Source organism: Chanodichthys erythropterus, chromosome 16, assembly GCF_024489055.1.
Source record: "Chanodichthys erythropterus isolate Z2021 chromosome 16, ASM2448905v1, whole genome shotgun sequence".
NCBI lineage: Eukaryota > Metazoa > Chordata > Actinopteri > Cypriniformes > Xenocyprididae > Chanodichthys > Chanodichthys erythropterus.
The window spans coordinates 27,080,454-27,103,719 of record NC_090236.1 but is presented as its reverse complement, the minus strand read 5'-3'; the positions used below and the strand labels follow the sequence as shown (position 1 = coordinate 27,103,719).

The 23,266-nt window shown below is 38.5% G+C and overlaps 1 protein-coding gene across 1 annotated transcript in view; it reads left to right on the top strand.

The window, feature by feature from the left end:
- The window catches only part of LOC137003783 (uncharacterized), a 28,501-nt gene extending 5,235 nt beyond the window's left edge, over positions 1-23,266 (top strand). The window contains exons 19-77 of the mRNA XM_067364066.1: positions 1,033-1,156; positions 1,239-1,375; positions 1,500-1,755; positions 1,846-2,088; positions 2,174-2,350; positions 2,458-2,603; positions 2,691-2,781; positions 2,866-3,255; positions 3,398-3,524; positions 3,609-3,727; positions 3,826-4,022; positions 4,237-4,420; positions 4,783-4,948; positions 5,049-5,173; positions 5,251-5,559; positions 5,639-5,842; positions 5,921-6,217; positions 6,313-6,417; positions 6,508-6,603; positions 6,703-6,837; positions 9,020-9,027; positions 11,261-11,292; positions 11,456-11,667; positions 11,944-12,087; positions 12,171-12,327; positions 12,544-12,571; positions 12,669-12,774; positions 12,881-12,973; positions 13,420-13,483; positions 13,576-13,674; positions 13,766-13,869; positions 13,963-14,101; positions 14,202-14,320; positions 14,397-14,546; positions 14,647-14,817; positions 14,917-15,226; positions 15,337-15,419; positions 15,582-15,787; positions 15,874-15,997; positions 16,120-16,256; positions 16,343-16,598; positions 16,695-16,937; positions 17,020-17,196; positions 17,304-17,449; positions 17,530-17,620; positions 17,697-18,086; positions 18,176-18,302; positions 18,386-18,504; positions 18,597-18,793; positions 20,443-20,626; positions 20,710-20,875; positions 21,092-21,216; positions 21,359-21,667; positions 21,782-21,985; positions 22,075-22,371; positions 22,456-22,560; positions 22,677-22,772; positions 22,855-22,989; positions 23,148-23,266. Coding sequence (XP_067220167.1) covers positions 1,033-1,156; positions 1,239-1,375; positions 1,500-1,755; positions 1,846-2,088; positions 2,174-2,350; positions 2,458-2,603; positions 2,691-2,781; positions 2,866-3,255; positions 3,398-3,524; positions 3,609-3,727; positions 3,826-4,022; positions 4,237-4,420; positions 4,783-4,948; positions 5,049-5,173; positions 5,251-5,559; positions 5,639-5,842; positions 5,921-6,217; positions 6,313-6,417; positions 6,508-6,603; positions 6,703-6,837; positions 9,020-9,027; positions 11,261-11,292; positions 11,456-11,667; positions 11,944-12,087; positions 12,171-12,327; positions 12,544-12,571; positions 12,669-12,774; positions 12,881-12,973; positions 13,420-13,483; positions 13,576-13,674; positions 13,766-13,869; positions 13,963-14,101; positions 14,202-14,320; positions 14,397-14,546; positions 14,647-14,817; positions 14,917-15,226; positions 15,337-15,419; positions 15,582-15,787; positions 15,874-15,997; positions 16,120-16,256; positions 16,343-16,598; positions 16,695-16,937; positions 17,020-17,196; positions 17,304-17,449; positions 17,530-17,620; positions 17,697-18,086; positions 18,176-18,302; positions 18,386-18,504; positions 18,597-18,793; positions 20,443-20,626; positions 20,710-20,875; positions 21,092-21,216; positions 21,359-21,667; positions 21,782-21,985; positions 22,075-22,371; positions 22,456-22,560; positions 22,677-22,772; positions 22,855-22,989; positions 23,148-23,168 — 9,502 coding nt within the window. The 3' untranslated portion in view covers positions 23,169-23,266. The remainder of the gene's footprint in view (positions 1-1,032; positions 1,157-1,238; positions 1,376-1,499; positions 1,756-1,845; positions 2,089-2,173; positions 2,351-2,457; positions 2,604-2,690; positions 2,782-2,865; positions 3,256-3,397; positions 3,525-3,608; positions 3,728-3,825; positions 4,023-4,236; positions 4,421-4,782; positions 4,949-5,048; positions 5,174-5,250; positions 5,560-5,638; positions 5,843-5,920; positions 6,218-6,312; positions 6,418-6,507; positions 6,604-6,702; positions 6,838-9,019; positions 9,028-11,260; positions 11,293-11,455; positions 11,668-11,943; positions 12,088-12,170; positions 12,328-12,543; positions 12,572-12,668; positions 12,775-12,880; positions 12,974-13,419; positions 13,484-13,575; positions 13,675-13,765; positions 13,870-13,962; positions 14,102-14,201; positions 14,321-14,396; positions 14,547-14,646; positions 14,818-14,916; positions 15,227-15,336; positions 15,420-15,581; positions 15,788-15,873; positions 15,998-16,119; positions 16,257-16,342; positions 16,599-16,694; positions 16,938-17,019; positions 17,197-17,303; positions 17,450-17,529; positions 17,621-17,696; positions 18,087-18,175; positions 18,303-18,385; positions 18,505-18,596; positions 18,794-20,442; positions 20,627-20,709; positions 20,876-21,091; positions 21,217-21,358; positions 21,668-21,781; positions 21,986-22,074; positions 22,372-22,455; positions 22,561-22,676; positions 22,773-22,854; positions 22,990-23,147) is intronic.

The window sequence follows — 23,266 nt, the reverse complement described above, 5'->3', positions numbered from 1 at the left end:
GAGTTAAAGGTGCCATCAAACGTTTTTTTACAAGATGTAATATAAGTCTAAGGTGTCCCCTGAATGTGTCTGTGAAGTTTCAGCTCAAAATACCTCATAGATTTTTTTTAAATAAATTTTTTAACTGCCTATTTTGAGGCATAATTAGAAATGCGCCGATTCAGGCTGCGGCCCCTTTAATTGCTCACGCTCTCCGCCCCCTCCCGAGCTCTCGACTCTATCACTGCATAAACAAAGTTCACACAGCTAATGTAACCCTCAAAATGGATCTTTACAAAGTGTTCGTCATGCAGCATGTCTAATCCCGTAAGTACAGTGTTTATTTTGATGTTTACATTTGATTCTGAATGAGTTTGATAGTGCTCCGTGGCTAACGGCTAATGCTACACTGTTGGAGAGATTTATAAAGAATGAAGTTGTGTTTATGAATTATACAGACTGCAAGTGTTTAAAAATTAAAATAGCGACGGCTGTTGTCTCCTTGAATACAGTAATAAACGATGGTGACTTTAACCACATTTAACAGTACATTAGCAACATGCTAACGAAACATTTAGAAAGACAATTTACAAATATCACTAAAAATATCATGTTATCATGGATCATGTCAGTTATTATTGCTCCATCTGCCATTTTTCGCTGTTGTCCTTGCTTGCTTACCTAGTCTGATGATTCAGCTGTGCACAGATCCAGACGTTAATACTGGCTGCCCTTGTGTAATGCCTCGATCATGGGCTGGCATATGCAAATATTGGGGCGTACATATTAATGATCCCGACTGTTACCTAACAGCCGGTGTTATGTTGAGATTTGCCTGTTCTTCAGAGGTCTTTTAAACAAATGAGATTTACATAAGAAGGAGGAAACTCACTGTACATCATTTCCATGTACTGAACTCTTGTTATTCAACTATGCCGAGGTAAATTAAATTTTCAATTCGATGGCACCTTTAAGGGAAGGAAAAATATTACCAAAATTCACTGCAACACCTGCTTGTTTAATTTTTAAATACCTCCTTCTGTGATCCTGCAGATATCGTATCTTAAACCCTACAGCTATCCCTGAGGGACAGTTCATAGACAGCAAGAAAGGAGCAGAGAAACTGCTAGGTTCTCTGGAGATCGACCACCAGCAGTACAGGTTTGGGCACACTAAGGTAAGTCATGTACCACCACCTATTAGGAATACGTGAAATGCTGTAAAAGGAAAAGTTTGTGATAACTTAATCTCCACATCAGGTATTTTTTAAGGCTGGTCTTCTTGGCCAACTGGAGGAGATGAGAGATGAGCGTCTATCAAAAATAATCACTTCAATTCAAGCAAGGTCTCGTGGTCTTCTCTCAAGGGCTGAGTACCAAAAGATGGTAGAACGCAGGTAATGCTTATCCCATACATTATTTAATACTTCAACTAGCGATGTGTGTTTATATATGCTGTTGAATTTCAAATGGTGTTTGATTTTTATATATATATTTTTGTATTCTTTTCTAAAAAAAAAGGGATGCCTTGCTTGTGATTCAGTGGAATGTACGTGCATTCATGAGTGTCAAGAATTGGCCCTGGATGAAACTTTTCTTTAAAATTAAACCATTACTGAGATCTGCCGAAGCAGAGAAGGAAATGGCCAATATGAAAGAAGAGTTCTTAAAGCTCAAGGAAGCTTATGCAAAGTCTGAATCTCGTAGAAAAGAACTTGAGGAAAAAATGGTGACTCTTCTTCAAGAAAAGAATGACCTTCAACTTCAAGTGCAGGCGGTAAGGTTGTAAAATTTAATAAATAAAAGATTGGAATAAATAGCATGTCATTTTATGCATTAATCTTTTTAATCTTTTCAATGCAAATAGGAACAAGACAATCTTTGTGATGCTGAAGAGCGGTGTGAAGGTCTGATCAAAAATAAGATTCAGATGGAGGCTAAAACCAAAGAGCTCACAGAGCGGCTTGAGGACGAGGAGGAGATGAACGCAGAGCTGACAGCTAAGAAGAGAAAGCTGGAGGATGAGTGCTCTGAGCTGAAGAAAGATATTGATGATCTGGAGCTGACTCTGGCTAAAGTGGAGAAAGAGAAGCATGCTACTGAGAACAAGGTTTCATACAAACTGTAATTATCTGTGAAAAGGAAATGTCCACCTCTCATAAAGTGTTTACTTAATATTAGCTTTACACACACAGGTTAAGAACCTGACAGAAGAAATGGCAGCTTTAGATGATATCATTGCCAAGCTGACAAAAGAGAAAAAAGCCCTTCAGGAAGCTCATCAGCAGACACTGGATGACCTGCAAAGTGAGGAGGACAAAGTCAACACCCTCACCAAGGCAAAAGTAAAGCTAGAACAGCAGGTGGATGATGTAAGTATAAGCTAAGCTCCTTTTATGTGATAGATTATTCTTTTTTGTTGAAGAAACAAGCATGTTTGTTGCAACACATTAAGAACTTATTTTGTTAAATCTGTTAGCTTGAAGGATCTCTAGAGCAAGAAAAGAAAATCCGAATGGATCTAGAAAGAGCTAAGAGGAAACTTGAAGGAGATTTGAAGTTAACCCAGGAGAGCATAATGGACCTGGAAAATGACAAGCAGCAGCTGGAAGAACGACTGAAGAAGTAAGACAAACTACTTTATTAGTGTATTATTGTTGTTTTGAATGTTTGAACATCATAATGAAATAAAGTCCATAATTTCATTTTTAGAAAAGACTTTGAAACCAGTCAGCTCAACAGCAGAATTGATGATAACCAAAACATAATTATCCAACTACAAAAGAAAATCAAGGAGCTGCAGGTACTTTATAATACCATACTTAATGATCTGTTCTGTTGATCATTGTAATGTATTGTATGAAAACTCAACTTCTCTCTATGCTAGGCTCGAGTTGAGGAGTTGGAGGAAGAGCTTGAGGCAGAAAGAGCTGCCAGAGCCAAGGTGGAGAAACAGAGAGCAGAATTAGCCAGAGAGCTGGAAGAGATCAGTGAGAGACTGGAGGAGGCTGGAGGATCAACAGCTGCTCAGATTGAGATGAATAAGAAACGAGAGGCAGAGTTTCTGAAACTTCGCAGAGACCTTGAAGAGGCCACTCTGCAGCACGAGGCCACTGCCGCCACACTGAGAAAGAAACAAGCTGACAGTGTGGCAGAACTTGGAGAGCAGATAGACAATTTGCAGAGAGTCAAGCAAAAATTGGAAAAGGAGAAAAGTGAACTCAAGCTGGAGCTGGATGATGTGGTCTCCAGCATGGAGCATATTGTGAAGTCCAAGGTGAATTGGCTGACTTTTTTTTTTTAGGATAAAATTTGGTGTTAGAATAAAGATCTTTAATAATCTGTTTATTTTTTTGTTAGTTTGTTTTTGTTTTTACTTCTGGAGAATGTCTATACTAATACAATATTTACTTAAATAGACTAATATGGAGAAAATGAACAGAACCCTGGAAGATCAAATGAATGAATTCCGTAACAAGTGTGAAGAAACTCAAAGGACCCTCAATGACTTTACAACCCAGAAGGCAAAGCTTCAGGCAGAAAATGGTAAATCAACAATCTTAACTATAAAATGGTGACAATTTTATAAAACAACAATGGTTTACTTGCCTGTTTCTTTCAAAATATTAGATGAATTTGCAAGACAGTTAGAAGAAAAGGAATCATTGATCTCTCAGCTGACAAGGGGTAAGAACTCCTTTAGTCAACAACTGGAGGACCTGAAAAGGCAGTTAGATGAAGAAATTAAGGTAACATTTTTCCACTTCTCTTATATTTCTACTACAGTTTGTACTTCAAGTAATTTATAATCTTCTATAACAAAGTGTTCAAACAAATCTTTTTCTAGGCGAAGAATGCTCTTGCCCATGCACTGCAGTCAGCCCGTCATGATACAGATCTCCTCAGAGAGCAGTATGAGGAGGAGCAGGAGGCCAAAGCAGAGCTACAGAGAAGCATGTCTAAAGCTAATTCTGAGGTGGCTCAGTGGAGAACCAAGTATGAAACTGATGCCATACAGAAGACTGAGGAGCTGGAGGAAGCCAAGTAAGATATGAAACCTTTATAACTCTAAGGACATTAATGTACAGGATATTGGAACCATTCAAAAGGACCCAGCAATGACTAGCCCATCCTACTTGTGTTTTTTGTATTGATCTCTAAAAACAAGTTAAGGTTAAGCACATTTCAGTTTAGGTTTTTGTGAACTTTTTGGAGTTCCATTTCTCAATAGACTGTTCTTTTAATTACTTCAATGCAGGAAGAAACTAGCACAACGTTTGCAAGAGGCTGAGGAGGCTGTGGAGGCAGTAAATGCTAAATGCTCTTCCCTTGAAAAGACTAAACACAGACTCCAGAATGAAATCGAAGATTTAATGGTGGATGTGGAGAGATCCAACACTGCTGCTGCCGCTTTAGACAAGAAACAAAGAAACTTTGATAAGGTAGTATTTAAACAAGAGACTAAACATTTAGACATAATTGTATGAATTCACCTTTATATATAGAGAGAGAACCTTTTACCAGTCAAAAGTTTAGACAGACCTACTCATTCTTTATTATTACTATTTTATACTCTTTAGATTAATATTAAAATCATCAGAGTTATGAAATAAAACCAATGGAACGTGAATGACCAAAAAAAAATGTTAAGAAAATAAAACATTTTATATTGCAAGATTTATATTATAAATCCACCCTTTGCCAGCCACCCTTTCCATTCCAACTCATCTACTTAAAAAAAATGTATTCAATTAATTTTATTAAATTATGATTAACTAAAACAATATTAATTTTTTCCTTTCAGGTCTTATCTGAATGGAAACAGAAGTATGAGGAGTCTCAGTGTGAATTGGAGAGCTCTCAGAAGGAGGCAAGATCTTTGAGCACAGAACTGTTCAAGCTGAAGAACTCCTATGAGGAATCATTGGATCACCTGGAGACCATGAAGAGAGAGAACAAGATTCTGCAAGGTTCTTGCTTTACAAAATTCTGCTATTTTGTACACGTTTGCACAAAATTACAAGTATGTATCTATGGGTGATCCAAATGGTAATGTAATTTTTCCTTTAGAGGAGATCTCTGATCTCACCGAACAGCTTGGCGAGAGTGGGAAGACAATCCATGAGTTGGAGAAGGTCCGTAAGCAGCTGGAACAAGAAAAAACAGAGATACAAGCTGCTCTAGAAGAGGCTGAGGTAGGAGGGTGACCACAAAAAAATTCATGAAAAGAAGCGCAATGACCACACGAGTAAGCTTATTCTGTTTTTTACAGGGTTCTCTGGAGCACGAGGAGGGTAAAATCCTGAGGGCCCAGCTAGAATTTAATCAAATAAAAGCTGACATTGAGCGCAAGCTGACTGAGAAAGATGAGGAATGGGAGCAGTCAAAGAGAAACCAACAGAGGACCATAGACACCTTGCAAAGTGCTTTGGAGTCTGAAACTCGTAGCAGGAATGAGGCTCTCAGGATAAAGAAGAAGATGGAAGGAGATCTAAATGAAATGGAGATCCAGCTGAGCCAGGCTAACAGACAGGCAGCTGAGGCTCAAAAACAACTCAAGTCTGTCCAGGCCCATCTGAAGGTAAAAAGTGTTACCGTTTTATAACACTTTCTGTTTCTACAAAAGTAACCTTGGCTTTCCTTAATGAAAATGTTTGTAGGACTCCCAGCTTCAGCTTGATGACTCTCTTCGAGCCAATGATGATCTGAAGGAGAACATTGCAATTGTAGAAAGACGCAATACCTTGCTTCAGGCCGAGCTGGAGGAGCTTAGGGCTGTTCTGGAACAAACAGAGCGGGGACGCAAACTTTCTGAGCAAGAGCTGCTTGATGTCAGTGAGAGAGTACAGCTTCTGCATTCTCAGGTAAAACATTAGAGTCTTTTTGGATTTTTGTTGAAAGGTTTCATTTCAAATGATCACTGTAACTTTTTCCTCATACAGAACACCAGTCTCATAAACCAGAAGAAGAAGCTGGAGGCTGACGCATCTCAGCTTCAGAGTGAGGTGGAAGAGGCAGTGCAAGAATGCAGGAATGCTGAAGAAAAAGCCAAGAAGGCCATCACTGATGCTGCCATGATGGCTGAGGAACTGAAGAAGGAGCAGGATACAAGTTCTCACCTGGAGCGTATGAAGAAGAACATGGAGCAGACCATTAAAGATCTGCAGCACCGCCTGGATGAAGCAGAACAAATTGCTATGAAAGGAGGAAAGAAACAAGTTCAGAAACTGGAGGCTAGGGTGAGTAATTACAGTCCTATTCTTGGGGCTCTTGATCATTTAAGAAGACGTGAATAAAGTAATGGCTAATGTACTTCTACTGCATCACTCCTTAGGTAAGAGAGCTGGAAGGTGAAGTTGAGGCTGAACAGAAGAGAAGCAGTGAGTCTGTGAAGGGAATCCGTAAATATGAACGCCGCATCAAGGAGCTTACATATCAGGTGGGATTCAAAAATGTAGATTATAGAGAAGTGAACAAGTTTAATGATTCGAATAATACACTGAATTAATCTTTGTTTGTATGAATCTAGACCGAAGAGGACCGTAAAAACATAGCCCGTCTTCAGGATTTGGTCGACAAGCTGCAACTAAAAGTCAAAGTTTACAAAAGAGCCGCAGAGGAAGCTGTAAGTGGTCTTGAAATTCAGAGACAGTACTAGTCACTGTGGATGGTGTCTTCTAAAGTATATTGATGTCTTATGTGTCATGTTTGCCTCCTGTAATAGGAAGAACAGGCAAACAATCACCTCGGCAAATTCCGTAAGCTGCAGCATGAACTAGATGAGGCAGAGGAAAGGGCCGATATTGCTGAATCTCAAGTGAACAAACTACGTGCCAAAAGTCGTGATGTGGGGCCAAAGGTACAGTGGACACAATTAAATTATCATTAATTAAAATGTTAAAGAGCTTATGAAATCGTGTGACTGCAGTTTGGATGGAACAAATCCCACTCTTTTAATAGCCAATATGTCAGTCAGGCACCATGATTTGCTACTTGCTATCCACTCAGTCATCAAGTCATCATTATTTTTTCCTGTTAACATTTAACAACATCTTTCTAACTAATGAAGTCTGCCTTTTCCCTCGTCAACATTATTTTCTCACAGAAAGGATTTGATGAAGAGTGAAGTCCTGGAAATCTTCTGAAATCTCCTTTATTTGTTTGCCTTTCTCTCTGAGTGTACACTATTGTGTTTCCTCACTTACATGAAATAAAGTCATTCTGCATCTAATCTGTTGTCTTGTATGTTTATGGAGACTACTACTATGCTGTTTTTATTTGGTCCAAGTTATAATACATCATATAATGAATCTAAAATTAAATTCTCAGAAGAGCATTTAGTGTAATTTCATATAATTTAAGTAACATCTACATCTATTTATCATATTATTAATTTGGTCAAGCATTTTACAAAAAAACGAATAAACATTTGTATCCCCAGATTGTTTATCGAAAGATACAGTAATCCCTCAGGGTATATAACAGCTTCTCAGGCTCTTTTGTAGTTTTTAGCTATGCTTTAAACTTACAGAACTCCGTGCTCTAATGCTGAACATGTCCTGTGGCAAGTGGAAACTAACTTGGGAATGTAAATAATAAATCGCAACAGGTTTAATGTGTTTTTCAAACTGCCTGAAGGAGAGCAAAACAATTATTTTAAATGAATTCAAGTCCCCCTGTAGTCATCATTTTATCCCTTAAAACGGATCTTTGATCACCAAAATGACATATTTAAAAGTTTTTTTCCTGTGAAAAAAAATCTTCATGCTTTAAAATAGCTTTAATGTAACTCTACACCCTTCATTTAGTATACGTGGATCTATGAATATGATAATTATCCCCGCCTCGACTTACTTGCACGAGCTCAGAGATCCACTCGGTCAACTTATTGAAGTAAATGCTGCACAATGGTGTCGGACACTTAACGGTAATTAACAATTAGCCTTTTGCTTGACTACGTTATCAAACAGCTAATAATGTGTTGCTAATGTTAAACAAACCATGTTCCTGTTCGCGAGTCAGACAGCTGTCTTCTTCAAAACGCTTTGAACAACTCTGAATGTCAGCGGGGAAAGGCATATAATTCATAATAACATCGTAATATACATCATACACCAGCTATATTGCTAAATGTACCTTCTCTTGAGACTCCTCTGCTTCATACTGGTCATACTTAATGGCATGCTAAAGTCCGCCAACACGTTGCCACAATTGGTTACAAGGTAGTTTGTGATACCTACAACCAGTGATTCCAAACCGCGTTTTTGAAACTGTCTTTAGACCACTGCAGTTTTAAAGAGAAAATATTCAGCAATGGTGTTGACTTAAGAATTTGCACATGGTTTGTCTTAAAAACACCACATAGACATATAAACAACATTAAATACTTGATTTTCACCACAGGGGACTTTAAGGCAATCATTGAGCATTATGGACTTAGCAGAACTTTATTGCACATGCTAAATTACAGAGAAAGAGAAATCAGGTTTTAAGAGTCAGAAAAAGAAGAGCTGATGTCTAAAATGGAAAAGGATATAACAAAGCTCTTGGTTCTTGAAATAGATTGGATAAAAAGGATAAACGCTCATGCTCAGTGAGCTACTCTGAAGCACTTAACATGTCCATAACCTCAGACAGCTGTACTGATACTTAAATGTGCCAGACCATCTTTATACTTAGATGTGTTTCATGTAAAGATATTACAAAAATGTACACAGACAAATCCTGTAGGAACTTCAAAGGGAGATTATGCTGTTGAACAGCAACACAATATCTAGAATGCTACAAATATATTAAGAAAAATTATACTTCTTTACACTTTCAACTTCTATTAGTCGCAGTTCATTAACAAATCCACAATCGAGTTTAAATAATTAGTCGTTTATTCTGTGTCAATAACAGCCCAGTGGGTCCTACCTTTAAATGCTGTCCAGCTGTAACTCACCTCAAAGCAGGTTTCTTACACACCACAGAGAGAGGTGAGAGCAAGAAAACAAATGAACTTTGTTGTATTAGTCACACTTGCACTCATAAATCTTTAGGATGGAATGTAAAATGTGCAACATTTTAAATACACAAATTGCATATGTATTTATAAATCTTGATAACATGGTCAATGATGCAACATTAAATTATACAATTGGCACCAGTACAGTTTAGGGATATGGGTGAAATCCCACAAGTGTAATTAAGCAGCCAGCTGTGATAGTTACATATTCATTGATAGGAGTGCTCCAATTTTATGACCAGTGAGAACAAAATGCATGTTAAAGCACATACCTGTGTGTCAGAGTGATGTTCTTAATATTAAGTGCCACCCTGACTAAAAGGTCATTGTTATCTTTACTGGGTCTTTAGCTATGGCTTGGCATTTCTCACTTCCTTTTGCACTTTGACGCCAGTCATCGTTTAAAAGATGTGGCTGAGTGTCAGAATAGAACAGTCTTATCACTTGTCATAGGCACTTAACTACTTGTTTATCTGTTGACCCTTCCTGTGTGGTAACTGTCAAGGGTACTCACCTTTCAGTTATGTCTGCCAATTGCATATATCAAATCCTATCAAATCTTATTCAGATATTCTAAAAATATCTACAGGAAACCTAACCAGGAATTATTTCCAAAATTGTGAGTTTGTCAACTTTAAGAGATAAAACATTATCATAATTGTTTTGCTTTTTTTGTACTTACCTTTAATGTTTCTGTCCGCATATATTTGTACTATATGAAGAGTATGTCTACCCATGAGGCCAATGGATTAGTGTCCCTTTTATCACACAAATTCCAAGGACACTGACATGGAAACACCAACATGTGAATCCTAAAACAAAGAATTAATATGAGTACAGGACTCTGTACCATTACAAGAATTTCAGTATACCATAAAATATTCATGGGTCTCTGTGTATACCCGTCACTTGATTTTATTTACGAGGAAAAAACACCTATAATGGCCAGGTGATGGACTATAGTTGATCCCAGGCAGAGACAAAAAGTAAGATCCAGAGGCTCACAGTATGATATGGTTTCACTCCTCAATCAGTGAGATCCACTCTGCAGGAATTTCACAGGGTTATCTTTGTCCTCAAAGAAACAATGGGTTGTCAACAACATGGGTTGTGGGGGGAGACACTTGCTGGTAAATGATAATGAAGGATGGCAGGGCGATAACCAACATTGTTCCCCACCAAGGGGATAACTCAAGTTCTCTCTTCTTTACTTTTTTATAGTATTATCATTATCTTCTTTTACTGAATATGAGGTATGACACCTGTGACAGACACTGTGTGTGTTGTTCGACACTTGCCGCCTGGTAAATCCCGCAGACTAAGATGCTTAATATAGATGCAGACTCAGAGGGCATCTGATATTGTTGTTTGCATCTCTGCAAAGACTGGGCTATGATGACAAAAAACACAATGTCACGTATTAACCCCCCATAAGCTCTCTGGGTAATTGAGAGTCCATATGGCATGCAGTTCAAACATATCACATTACAGAAATCTGATACCTTCTCTTGAGTATTCTAAACAATGCCAGATGACAAATATAGAATTCCATCTAAAGTTTGTTAAGACATGCCTTTGTTGCCTGTTAAACCCTCATGGGGCACTAAAGTAATGCAGTGATGGCTTACCACAAGAACACAAAAATAGAATTTTCCATAAATATCCTGCTCCTTTGTCCTAAGTTTTGGAGTAATATTCACCTCAGAAGCCATTTCTTCAATGAACACTAAGAATTTTGTCTGGCTTTAGTCATTCACATTTCATTTAAGTGCAAACCACTTAACTCGCTAAACTAAATTAGCGCTCTGTTATCAGCGAGAGCCTAATATGGAGCACTAACAAATCTCAACAAAGATAAGACTTAACTCAACTAGCAGGTTCTTGCTTCTCGCTAATACCCATAACTACCCTTGTTGCACCCTAATAGTGCTCAGACGCAATAGCATTCCTGCCTTGTGGGATGCCTTCCCCAAATTTGGGAGGGCGAGTTCCTTTATAAAGAGTTCTCATGGTTGGCGTCCAGACAAGTCAGACGTTTTATCTGAGGGTAAGATTTGAGCCAAAACTACATAGTGATGTTACATTTAATATTAGAGAATCCAAATTTCTTCTAAAACTTCATTCATGATAAATCTGTTTTACTTCTCATTACGTTGCTTTCTTCTGATTACATTTTTTAACTATTGGGTTGTTTAGTGATGTGAGACAGATTAAAACATTAATTCACATAGCTGAGACTTAAGGAGTAACAATAAAATAACATTTACATTAACAGGTTCTTCAGCCGCCGCACCTGGTGCACATCTGGTAAGAGCTTTTTTTCTATGAGAAACTTTTTTATATTCATGTGTCAAAGATGGTTTTTATATCAATATTTAGAAATCTGTGATGCAATGTTGATCATAGCATGTCTGATATTGCCAATTTATGAAACTTCACATTAACATGGACTCAACCATGCCATCTCCAGACAAGGCAATCATGGGGGACGCTCAGATGGCAGAGTTTGGACCAGCGGCTTCTTATCTGCGGAAGTCAGACCGGGAGCGTCTGGAAGCACAAACTCGTCCCTTTGATATGAAAAAGGAGTGTTTTGTGCCTGATCCAGATGAAGAGTTTGTGAAAGCCTCAATTATCAGCCGTGAAGGTGACAAAGTCACTGTACAAACTGAGAAAAACAAGGTAGGCTCAACTAATAAGGAGCATTGTGAGAGGATGCTATTTTTCAATTACAGAGCTATTTTAATGGTACATTTTCAATATGGTCACTGATTCATTATGAGTACTGTTAATTAGAAAGCACTGAGCATTTGTGAGGTCTTTATTATTTAAATGTCAGCTTCAGAATGACTTGCCTTTGGAACAATGCTATAATACAATCTGGACAAAACAGCAAATTTGATGCCACTTTACACAAGAGTATTACTCTAATGCTTACATTTTTTCTGCTTATATCAGACTGTCACTGTAAAGGAAGCTGACGTTCATCCCCAGAACCCACCAAAGTTTGATAAAATTGAAGACATGGCAATGTTCACCTTTCTCCACGAGCCTGCCGTGCTGTTTAACCTCAAAGAGCGTTATGCAGCATGGATGATCTATGTAAGAGCAGAACAGTTCAATTTCATTTGAGAATACAACCTAATTAGCCTCAGATACTGAGCTTTATTTGTCCTTTCCCACAGACGTACTCAGGGCTATTCTGTGTCACCGTCAACCCTTATAAGTGGCTGCCAGTGTACAATCAGGAGGTGGTTATAGCCTATAGAGGGAAGAAGAGGAGTGAAGCTCCTCCCCACATCTTTTCCATCTCTGATAATGCCTACCAGTACATGCTAACAGGTATGTACATGCAATCTGTTCTGCTCTGCAGATCTGAAAGTACTCCATATTCTATCTGAAGCATTATCAAATTGGGCAAACATGCAAAGTGTGTGGAACCTTTGTGAACGACTGCTTTTCGAATTCTGCACTAGTCTCTGGATCAGCCTTATCTTCTTAAAGTTCGATATACAAGTTGTGTCAATTAAGAAATAACTAAAGAATTCTTCATTTCAGACCGGGAAAATCAGTCAATTCTGATCACGTGAGTAATTTATTTATTTATTTTTTTATAATTCTTTAGTTAATTAAGTACTTCATGTCATTTTTAATGATCAGACTATTGTACTATGTTACTTTAGTGGAGAATCTGGTGCAGGAAAGACTGTAAACACGAAGAGAGTCATTCAATATTTTGCAAGTATAGCAGCTGGGGGCTCAGCAAAGAAAGATGGGTCAGAAAAAAAGGTAAGTGTTATTTCCATACATGTCATCTGTTTCTGCATTAACTGAAAAAAATAAAAGACATTTAACTCAATTACACCATACTGAAACTTTTACTTTTTCATTAAAGGGAACCCTGGAGGATCAAATCATCCAGGCTAACCCTGCTTTGGAAGCTTTTGGCAATGCAAAGACCATCAGAAATGACAACTCCTCAAGATTTGTAAGCAAAAACTTTTAGTGAAGATGTAAATAGTCACTCAATTAACATTTCTGCTAATGTAATAGTATGTATCATGTCACGTCTCTATCATAAATATAGTGTGAGAACACCCTCTGCTGGATAAACCAAAATAATATAAAGAAAACATAAGGTTAACAGATGGCAGCATCCTGAGCCATCACAAATATGATAATATATTTAGTATTTATATGGTACAAATGATGGTACATAACATTGAAATCAGCAAAAAAAAGGCCTTAGCCAGAAGAAGTTATGTTATTTTACTTAGAAGTCATCAGAAGTTAAAATTATCTGAATCAACAACCTCTTAACACAGGTTTTAGGTATTAATAACCCATACTGATTGATTTCCAGTAGCTTGTACAATTATTCATGCATTCATTGTGCTTAACTTCTTAATATGATCTTTTTTTTCAATTCTATAGGGAAAATTTATCCGAATTCATTTTGGTGCCAGTGGAAAGTTGGCCTCTGCTGACATCGAGACATGTAAGAATTCATTCCATTTTTATGTCTGGATTTATGTGTGGTTTCAAAAAACACAGAATGTCAAAACATTTATTTTTTTGTAAATATATCAGATCTTCTGGAGAAGTCAAGGGTGACTTTTCAGCTTAAAGCTGAAAGGGACTATCACATTTTCTACCAAATCCTCTCTCAGCGGAAACCTGAGCTGCTGGGTAAGATGCAATAGATATCCTGTAATGATCTAAGGCCTTTTACAGTAGCACTTTACAACAAACTGACAGTTCTTTCTTTCTCTTGAAATAGAGATGCTGCTCATCACCAATAACCCCTATGACTACGCTTACATCTCCCAAGGCGAAACAACCGTAGCCTCAATTAATGACGGAGAAGAACTACTTGCCACTGATGTAAGAATGAATCGTATTATATTCTTGTTCTCTGTCAAAAAAAACAAAGGTTCCGTAAAGATCTCAAATGACATCTTATTCTGTAAACTTTAGGAAGCATTTGATGTACTAGGCTTCACTCAGGAAGAGAAAAATGGCATCTATAAACTGACTGGAGCCATTATGCACTATGGCAATATGAAGTTCAAACAAAAGCAGAGGGAGGAGCAAGCAGAAGCTGATGGGACTGAAGGTGTGTAGAGTATAATTCCTGAAACTTAATGCAACTATCACTATCTCTTCTGCATAATAGCATATTCCTTGTAAATAGAGAAATCTTATTTATTTTACAGATGCAGACAAAGTTGCATATCTGATGGGCCTAAACTCTGCTGACTTAATCAAGGGTCTATGCCATCCAAGAGTGAAAGTAGGAAATGAGTGGGTCACCAAAGGGCAAAATGTCCAGCAGGTGAGTTGGTGTGTCAGTAATTAAATGGTGTCCATTTATATAAGTAATGGCAAACCAAATCCTTCTCTGTGCTCAGGTGTACTATGCTATTGGTGCACTGTCTAAGGCAGTGTATGAAAAGATGTTCCTTTGGATGGTTGTAAGGATCAATCAGTCTCTGGACACCAGACAACCTCGCCAGTACTTCATTGGAGTTCTGGACATTGCTGGCTTTGAGATCTTTGATGTAAGCCTTTGTGGACAGATCCTCATGTTGGCATGTTTAAAATGCATATTACTATCAAACTTCAAATTTAATTTTCATTAATTTCAATTTAAAACTACAGTTCAACACCTTTGAGCAACTCTGCATTAACTTTACCAATGAGAAACTGCAACAGTTCTTCAACCACCACATGTTTGTGCTGGAACAAGAGGAGTACAAGAAAGAAGGGATCGAATGGGAGTTCATTGACTTTGGCATGGACTTACAGGCCTGCATCGATCTCATTGAGAAAGTAAGTAGTGTTGATGATAAAGCTTTCATACATGAATGGTGCTTTATTTAACAAAGCAATTTTCTACAGTCACTAAATCCTATCAACTTCTTTATTCAGCCTATGGGCATCATGTCAATCCTTGAAGAGGAATGCATGTTTCCCAAAGCAAGTGATGCAACATTTAAAGCAAAGCTTTATGACAACCACCTTGGGAAATCAAACAACTTCCAGAAACCAAGAGCAATCAAAGGAAAGCCAGAGTCTCATTTTTCTCTTATTCACTATGCTGGTACAGTTGACTATAATATTAACAACTGGCTGGTGAAGAACAAAGACCCACTGAATGAGACTGTTGTTGGTCTCTTTCAAAAGTCTACACTCAAGCTCCTGTCAATGCTATTTGCTAATTATGCTGGGTCAGACTCTGGTAAGTATGAGAAAAATTATGTATGCACAATAGAATCTCATATGCACTTATTAGCGTTTTGAGTACTACCTATTTAAAGTAATTATTGCCTTGTGCCTTGTTTTGTCCAGCTCAAGAGGGTGGTAAGGGAGGTAAAGGAGGCGGAAGTAAGAAGAAGGGCTCCTCCTTCCAAACTGTGTCTGCACTTCACAGGGTAATTGAGTTTCAGACTCAAATGATCACACAACGAAAAAAAAGAATAGTTTATACTAATTTTATCAAGCTTGTCTCCAGTGGACATATGTCAATATTTTTTTTAAAGTAATCCTTAATATCTTTGAATAGCTTTAAATTCTGTGTGCATTTCTCCCTACAGGAAAACTTGAATAAGTTAATGACAAACCTAAGATCAACCCACCCTCATTTTGTACGCTGCATCATTCCTAATGAGACAAAGACTCCTGGTGCGATGGAGAACCCTTTGGTCATGCACCAACTACGCTGTAACGGTGTACTAGAAGGCATTAGGATTTGCAGGAAGGGCTTCCCCAACAGAATCCTCTATGGGGATTTCAAACAGAGGTAATTATTATTGGTTCTGTGACACTTAAACTCTAAATTCAAAACAACACTTTCCATAATTACAGACATTCTGTACTTATTTACAGGTACCGAATCCTAAATCCTGCAGCCATACCCGAAGGACAGTTCATAGATAGCAGGAAAGGAGCTGAGAAACTGTTGGGATCACTGGATATTGATCACAATCAATATAAATTTGGACACACAAAGGTGAAAACATAGATAAAAATGAAGAGTGATCTTATATCTTGTATTTAATATGGGAGCAATTATGAAATTGGTCATGTTGTTCTGTGAGTAAAATACATGGTTCCAAAATCAATTCTGCCCAGGTTTTCTTCAAGGCTGGTTTACTGGGTCAGCTGGAAGAAATGAGAGATGACAGACTATCTCTAATTATTACTGGAATTCAAGCTAGATCCAGAGGACTCCTTGCAAGGGTTGAGTTCCAGAAGATAGTAGAAAGAAGGCAAGAATTAAAATTTGTACACTGTATTATGTTTAAAAACTAATTTTTGTGATATTTGCTTACATAAAAATGGAATATCCTCACAGGGATGCCCTACTGGTTATCCAGTGGAATGTCCGTGCTTTCATGGGGGTGAAGAATTGGCCCTGGATGAAGCTCTTCTTCAAGATCAAACCTCTACTCAAGTCAGCAGAAGCAGAAAAAGAGATGGCAAATATGAAAGATGAATTTGCCAAGCTCAAAGAAGCTTATGCTAAATCAGAAGCACGAAGGAAAGAATTAGAGGAAAAAATGGTGTCTCTTCTCCAAGAGAAGAATGATCTACAGCTTCAAGTCCAAGCGGTCAGTTAATATTTTGTGCCTATAAAACATGAAAAGTAATTTTTTTTTTTCTACAGTACAGAAATCACTATCATTTTTAACCTAATTTAACAACAGGAGCAAGACAATCTCTGTGACGCAGAGGAGCGATGCGATCAGCTCATCAAAAACAAGATCCAGCTTGAGGCAAAAGCCAAAGAGCTCACAGAGCGGCTTGAGGATGAGGAGGAGATGAACGCAGAGCTGACAGCTAAGAAGAGAAAGCTGGAGGATGAGTGCTCTGAGCTGAAGAAAGATATTGATGATCTGGAGCTGACTCTGGCTAAAGTGGAGAAAGAGAAGCATGCTACTGAGAACAAGGTCTGGGATGTCTTTCTACACAATAGTGACACACACATATTGTATGAACATTTAGAACTTAATGATCCATGTTCTTTCACAGGTGAAGAACTTGACAGAGGAAATGGCAGCTTTGGATGACATCATTGCAAAGCTAACCAAGGAGAAAAAGGCCTTGCAGGAAGCTCATCAGCAGACACTGGATGACCTGCAAAGTGAGGAGGACAAAGTCAACACCCTCACTAAGGCAAAAGCAAAGCTAGAGCAGCAGGTGGACGACGTGAGTATTACAATTTAATTCAACCTTGAGTATTCTTGATGCAGGCAAATGCAATGCAACCAATTGACATGTTCAATGAATCAAATATTTTTAATTATTTAAACCAGTTGGAAGGATCTCTTGAGCAAGAAAAGAAGATTCGTATGGATCTAGAAAGAGCCAAGAGGAAACTAGAAGGAGACTTGAAGTTAACCCAGGAAAGCTTAATGGACCTGGAGAATGACAAGCAGCAGTTAGAGGAGCGTCTTAAAAAGTAAGGCAAATTCTCCAATTGTGCAGTCCAATTTGTTTTTTCAAGACTAAGGACTGTAAACATTTCTCTTCCGGACATAGGAAAGACTTTGAGATCAGTCAGCTCAATGGGAAAATTGAGGATGAACAAACTATTTGCATTCAGCTACAGAAAAAACTGAAGGAACTTCAGGTAACAACAAAAAATAGAGCATATTGACATTGGAAATTTTTATGTCAATGACAACCCGACATATTTCCAATACTAGGCGCGTATTGAAGAGCTGGAGGAAGAGCTTGAGGCAGAAAGAGCTGCCAGAGCCAAGGTGGAGAAGCAGAGAGCAGATTTAGCCAGAGAGCTGGAAGAGATCAGTGAGAGACTGGAGGAGGCTGGAGGATCAACAGCTGCTCAGATTGAGATGAATAAGAAACGGGAAACTGAGTTTCAGAAACTTCGCAGAGACCTTGAAGAGGCCACTCTGCAGCATGAGGCCACTGCCGCCACACTGAGAAAGAAACAAGCTGACAGCGTGGCAGATCTGGGAGAGCAAATAGACAATCTGCAAAGAGTCAAGCAAAAACTAGAAAAGGAGAAAAGTGAACTCAAGCTGGAGCTGGATGATGTGGTCTCAAACATGGAACATGTTGTTAAGACAAAGGTATTATTAATTACAAATATTCATAAGAATTAATATTTGTCTTCTTTGCTGGGATGTAATTTTCTAGCCAAATTACGTACTTTGTACAGGCAAATCTTGAGAAGACCTGCAGGTCTTTGGAAGATCAAATGAATGAATACAGAACAAAATTTGAGGAGGGCCAGCGCTGTATCAATGACTTCACAATGCAAAAATCTAAGCTACAATCTGAAAATGGTAAGGCTGTCAAATAATTGTCTTTCCAATTATTATTAGAGACAGAACCCCAACAATGATAAAATACATGATGACACATTTAGGTGAACTTTCAAGACAGCTGGAGGAGAAAGACTGTCTTGTCACCCAGCTAACCAGAAGCAAGATGTCTTACACTCAGCAAATTGAAGATCTTAAAAGGCAATTGGAGGAGGAAACTAAGGTGTGAACTGAGTAAAAACATTGTCTGATTAATATTTTAAATATAAATTGCATTAATTTTGATCATCTACTGAATAATAACATGTCCTCCAGGCAAAGAATGCCCTTGCCCATGCTGTACAGTCAGCCCGTCATGACACAGATCTGCTCAGAGAGCAGTATGAGGAGGAGCAGGAGGCCAAAGCAGAGCTACAGCGTGGCATGTCGAAAGCTAATTCTGAGGTGGCTCAGTGGAGAACCAAGTATGAAACTGATGCCATTCAGAGGACCGAGGAGCTGGAAGAAGCCAAGTAAGACCTGTTTCTATTTCGAATTTCATAGAAATTTTGAATTTTCCAAATAACTTCTCTACTGACAGACAAGCTTTTTGTTTGTGTTATGTTTCTTTTAAAATGTAAGACGAACAAAAAGTTTTTCTGTTAGTTGGCCAAGCTTCACCAAACAGAAGGTAAAATATAATTAAAACTGCAAGCAGTGATGAAAGGGCCCTTGCACCTGGGCTCACCGCCACCCGGTGGCCTTAGGAAAACTGTGAACAGTGGGCGATAGTCATTTAAGCGGATAGATAGAGGAGAAATATGGCAACGTCATTTTGAAGCACCACATTTCCTGCTGCCAGCAGGTGGCGCTTTGACTATAACTGAATATTGTCATGTAGATGTGTTCAGGGCTAGACTATTATCAAATGTGAAGTTTGGAGCAGATAGGACATTGTATGCCTGAGTTACAACAACTTCCTGTTTTGTGGTTTTAATCGCAAACATTAGCACATAGCCAAGTGTTGCATGATTTAACGTGTTTCTAGCATGTTTGGTACTTCATGGCATATACAAATGTGTTTCTGGGCGTGAATTACAGTGCAAAGCATGCTGTTTCCTGTTGCCAGCAGGTGGTGCTATGACTAACTGAATATTGGCATATAGAGGTCTTTAGGCCAGGACTCTTATCACACATGCGAAGTTTGGGGCAGATCAGACTCTGTATGCCTGAGTTACAACAGCTTTCTCTTTTATGGCCAAACATCAAACTTTGTTAATCCATCACAGACACGCCCTTCAACGAAAACTCAAGATCTTTGCAAGTTAACATCACTAAGGCCTTAAGATTAGACAGACCAAATATGCATGTTGATCTGGTTAAATCTCTACGAGGAGTTAATCACAGTGTAAAACATGCAATTTCCTGTTGACGGCAGGTGGCGCTATGACTGTAACTGAGTATTGGCATGTAGATGTCTTCAGGCCAGGACTCTAAAAAAACATGTGAAGTTTATGGCAGATCGGACACTGCATGCCCGAATTACAACAACTTCCTGTTTCATGGCAAAACATCAAACTTTGTCAGGCCGCCACAGACACGCCCTTCAGTGAAAACTCTAGATCTTCGCAATTCAACATTGCAAAGGCCTTTAAATTAGACTGACCAAATATGATGTTGATCTGATTAAAGCTCTAGGAGAAGTTTGTTAAAGTACAACGTCTGGAAATGGCAAAAACTGCAAAAAAGTTTCAGAGAAAATTTAAAATACTCACTTCCTTTTGGGTTTTCAGATTTTGGACCCAGGGAGGTAGGTATTGTATTGGTATTGTAGGTATTGGGCTGTTACATCTGTCAGGATTTCATGCATGTAAGTGAAATGTTACACGAAGGGCACTTAATTGAATTTTATAGGTGGTGCTATCGAGCCATTTTGCCACACCTAATTCTGAAACCCATATCAGACTTAATTTTCACCACTTCTGATGTGTGTGCAAAGTTTTATGAGTTTTCGAGCATGTTTAGGCCCTCAAAAATGTGATTCATTTCAGAGAATAATTGACTGAGCAATTACAATAGGGTCCTCACACCATTGGTGCTCGGGCCATAATAAAATGTCTATCCACTACAGTGTGCACTCACAAAATTATATTCCTCAATATTTTTCCGTTTTCTAAACCAGGAAGAAACTGGCTCAACGTTTGCAGGAAGCTGAAGAAGCTGTTGAAGCAGTAAATGCGAAATGTTCTTCTCTTGAAAAGACCAAACACAGACTCCAGAATGAGATTGAAGATCTTATGGTGGACCTGGAGAGGTCTAATGCAGCTGCAGCAGCCTTGGACAAGAAGCAAAGAAACTTTGATAAGGTTACCAAACATGGTCCTTGATTTGGGATTAAGCTCAGAAAATCTTCCTGTAATCCTACTTAAATGAAAAATTATGCTTTTAGGTCCTGGCTGAGTGGAAACAGAAGTACGAAGAGTCACAGGCTGAGCTAGAGAGCTCTCAAAAGGAAGCCAGATGCCTAAGTACTGAACTTTTTAAGCTGAAGAACTCCTATGAAGAAGCTTTGGATCACCTGGAGACCATGAAGAGAGAAAATAAAAATCTCCAAGGTAAACACATTTATCAAAATGTACCTTAAAATTACTAAAATAACTTTTTATTGGCAAAGAATCTTAATAGATAAATGGGGATATTGAAAAGACAGTAAAAGTAGTAAAATAAGACTTTATGGAGTGATTTAAGTGTGGTGGTGAAAGAAGTATAATTTATATCACTAAGGCTGGGGAAAAAATGGCAATATGTTAAAATGTTTTTTCCCCATCTAGAGGAGATTTCTGATCTCACTGAGCAACTTGGTGAAGGAGGAAAGAGCATTCATGAGCTGGAGAAAATGAGAAAACAGCTGGAGCAAGAAAAAAGTGAGATTCAATCTGCTCTTGAAGAAGCAGAGGTAAGTGCAAATCTTGATTCCTTGATTTTTAATGAAATCAAAAAAATATTAAAACAACAGCTGATTAAAATGTATTATTACTATTGTTTAAATTTAATCGTATTGCAAACCAAGTCATAGATCACAAACTTCTGTTTAAAAGGCCTCGTTGGAGCATGAGGAGGGTAAGATTCTGCGAGCTCAGCTAGAGTTCAACCAAATTAAGGCTGATATTGAGCGTAAACTAGCTGAGAAGGATGAAGAGATGGAGCAGAGCAAACGCAATTTGCAGAGGACCATTGACACTCTGCAAAGCTCCTTGGAGTCGGAAACACGAAGCAGGAACGAGGCCCTCAGAATCAAAAAGAAGATGGAAGGGGATCTGAATGAGATGGAGATCCAGCTTAGTCAGGCAAACCGACAAGCAGCAGAAGCTCAAAAACAACTCAAGAGTGTCCAAGCACATCTGAAAGTAAGATGCTCTGAATCAATACTGTGAATCAGTTACGCAAAGAATCAAAGCTTTTGCTTTGAAGGGTAGAGTTGATGAAGTGCTTGTCTTAATTAGTTTGCACTCATCTTTCAGGATGCTCAGCTTCAGCTGGATGACTCTCTGAGAACAAATGATGATCTCAAGGAGAACATTGCAATTTTAGAGAGACGCAACAACCTTCTGCAAGCTGAACTGGAGGAGCTGAGAGCAGCTCTTGAGCAAACTGAGAGAGGCCGTAAGCTTGCTGAGCAAGAGCTGCTGGATACCAGTGAAAGGGTGCAGCTACTGCACTCCCAGGTAAAGCGAATGGATGCTTATTATCCTTAATTTTGAACAGATCCATTCTTATTCAGGTTCTTATTAATGCAAATGCTTCATCTGTGCAGAATACGAGCCTCTTGAATCAGAAGAAGAAGCTTGAGGTTGACACATCCCAGCTTCAAACAGAAGTGGAAGAGGCAGTGCAAGAATGCAGGAATGCTGAAGAAAAAGCCAAGAAGGCCATCACTGATGCTGCCATGATGGCTGAGGAACTGAAGAAGGAGCAGGATACAAGTGCTCACCTGGAGCGTATGAAGAAGAACATGGAGCAGACCATTAAAGATCTGCAGCACCGCCTGGATGAAGCAGAACAAATTGCTATGAAGGGAGGCAAGAAACAAGTTCAGAAACTAGAAGCTCGGGTGAGTGACCTACCTTACATCCCACCAATGTTTTCTGACTGTTGCAAGTGGTATGCTGTAAAAACACTCATACTATTCCAACAGGTGAGGGAGTTGGAGAATGAAGTAGAATCAGAACAGAAGAAGAGCAGCGAGGCAGTGAAAGGAATTCGCAAATATGAGAGACGTATTAAAGAACTGACCTACCAGGTACAACAACAAAAAACAAAAAATCTAATTTTATTAATGAATACACCTATAGAAAATGTTACGAAAACACTTTCAAACATCAAATACAATCTTTTTACTATCACTTGTCTTCAAAGACTGAGGAGGACCGCAAGAATCTGGCTCGTCTGCAAGATCTAGTTGACAAGCTTCAGCTAAAAGTCAAGGCTTACAAGAGGGCTGCAGAGGAAGCTGTAAGTATTGGCCTAAATATTACATTTTTGCTGATAAGTCAGTTTAGGCTCTAATAGCAGAACTGCTAATCCTTCTTCTTAGGAGGAACAAGCCAACACAAATCTTAGCAAGTTCCGGAAAATCCAGCATGAACTTGATGAAGCAGAAGAAAGAGCTGACATTGCAGAGTCACAAGTCAATAAACTGCGTGCCAAAAGTCGTGATGTTGGTTCTAAGGTCAGTGCTTTGCGAACTATCATCATATCATGATTCAAAACAGTTAGGTCACATGTAGTTTTAATTCACCCAGTTTTCAAGTATATATATAGACACACTAATGTAAGTGAATCATTTACCACAAATGATAATCTCTTCCTCTTATCTTTTTCATACAGAAGGGACATGATGAAGAGTAAAGCTCAAATGGACCTTCTGCGTGTCACCTATGTGTTCAATTAGTTATCCACTCAGTCCAGCTCTTTTTTAGTCACACAGTAGAATAAAGTTGAATTGC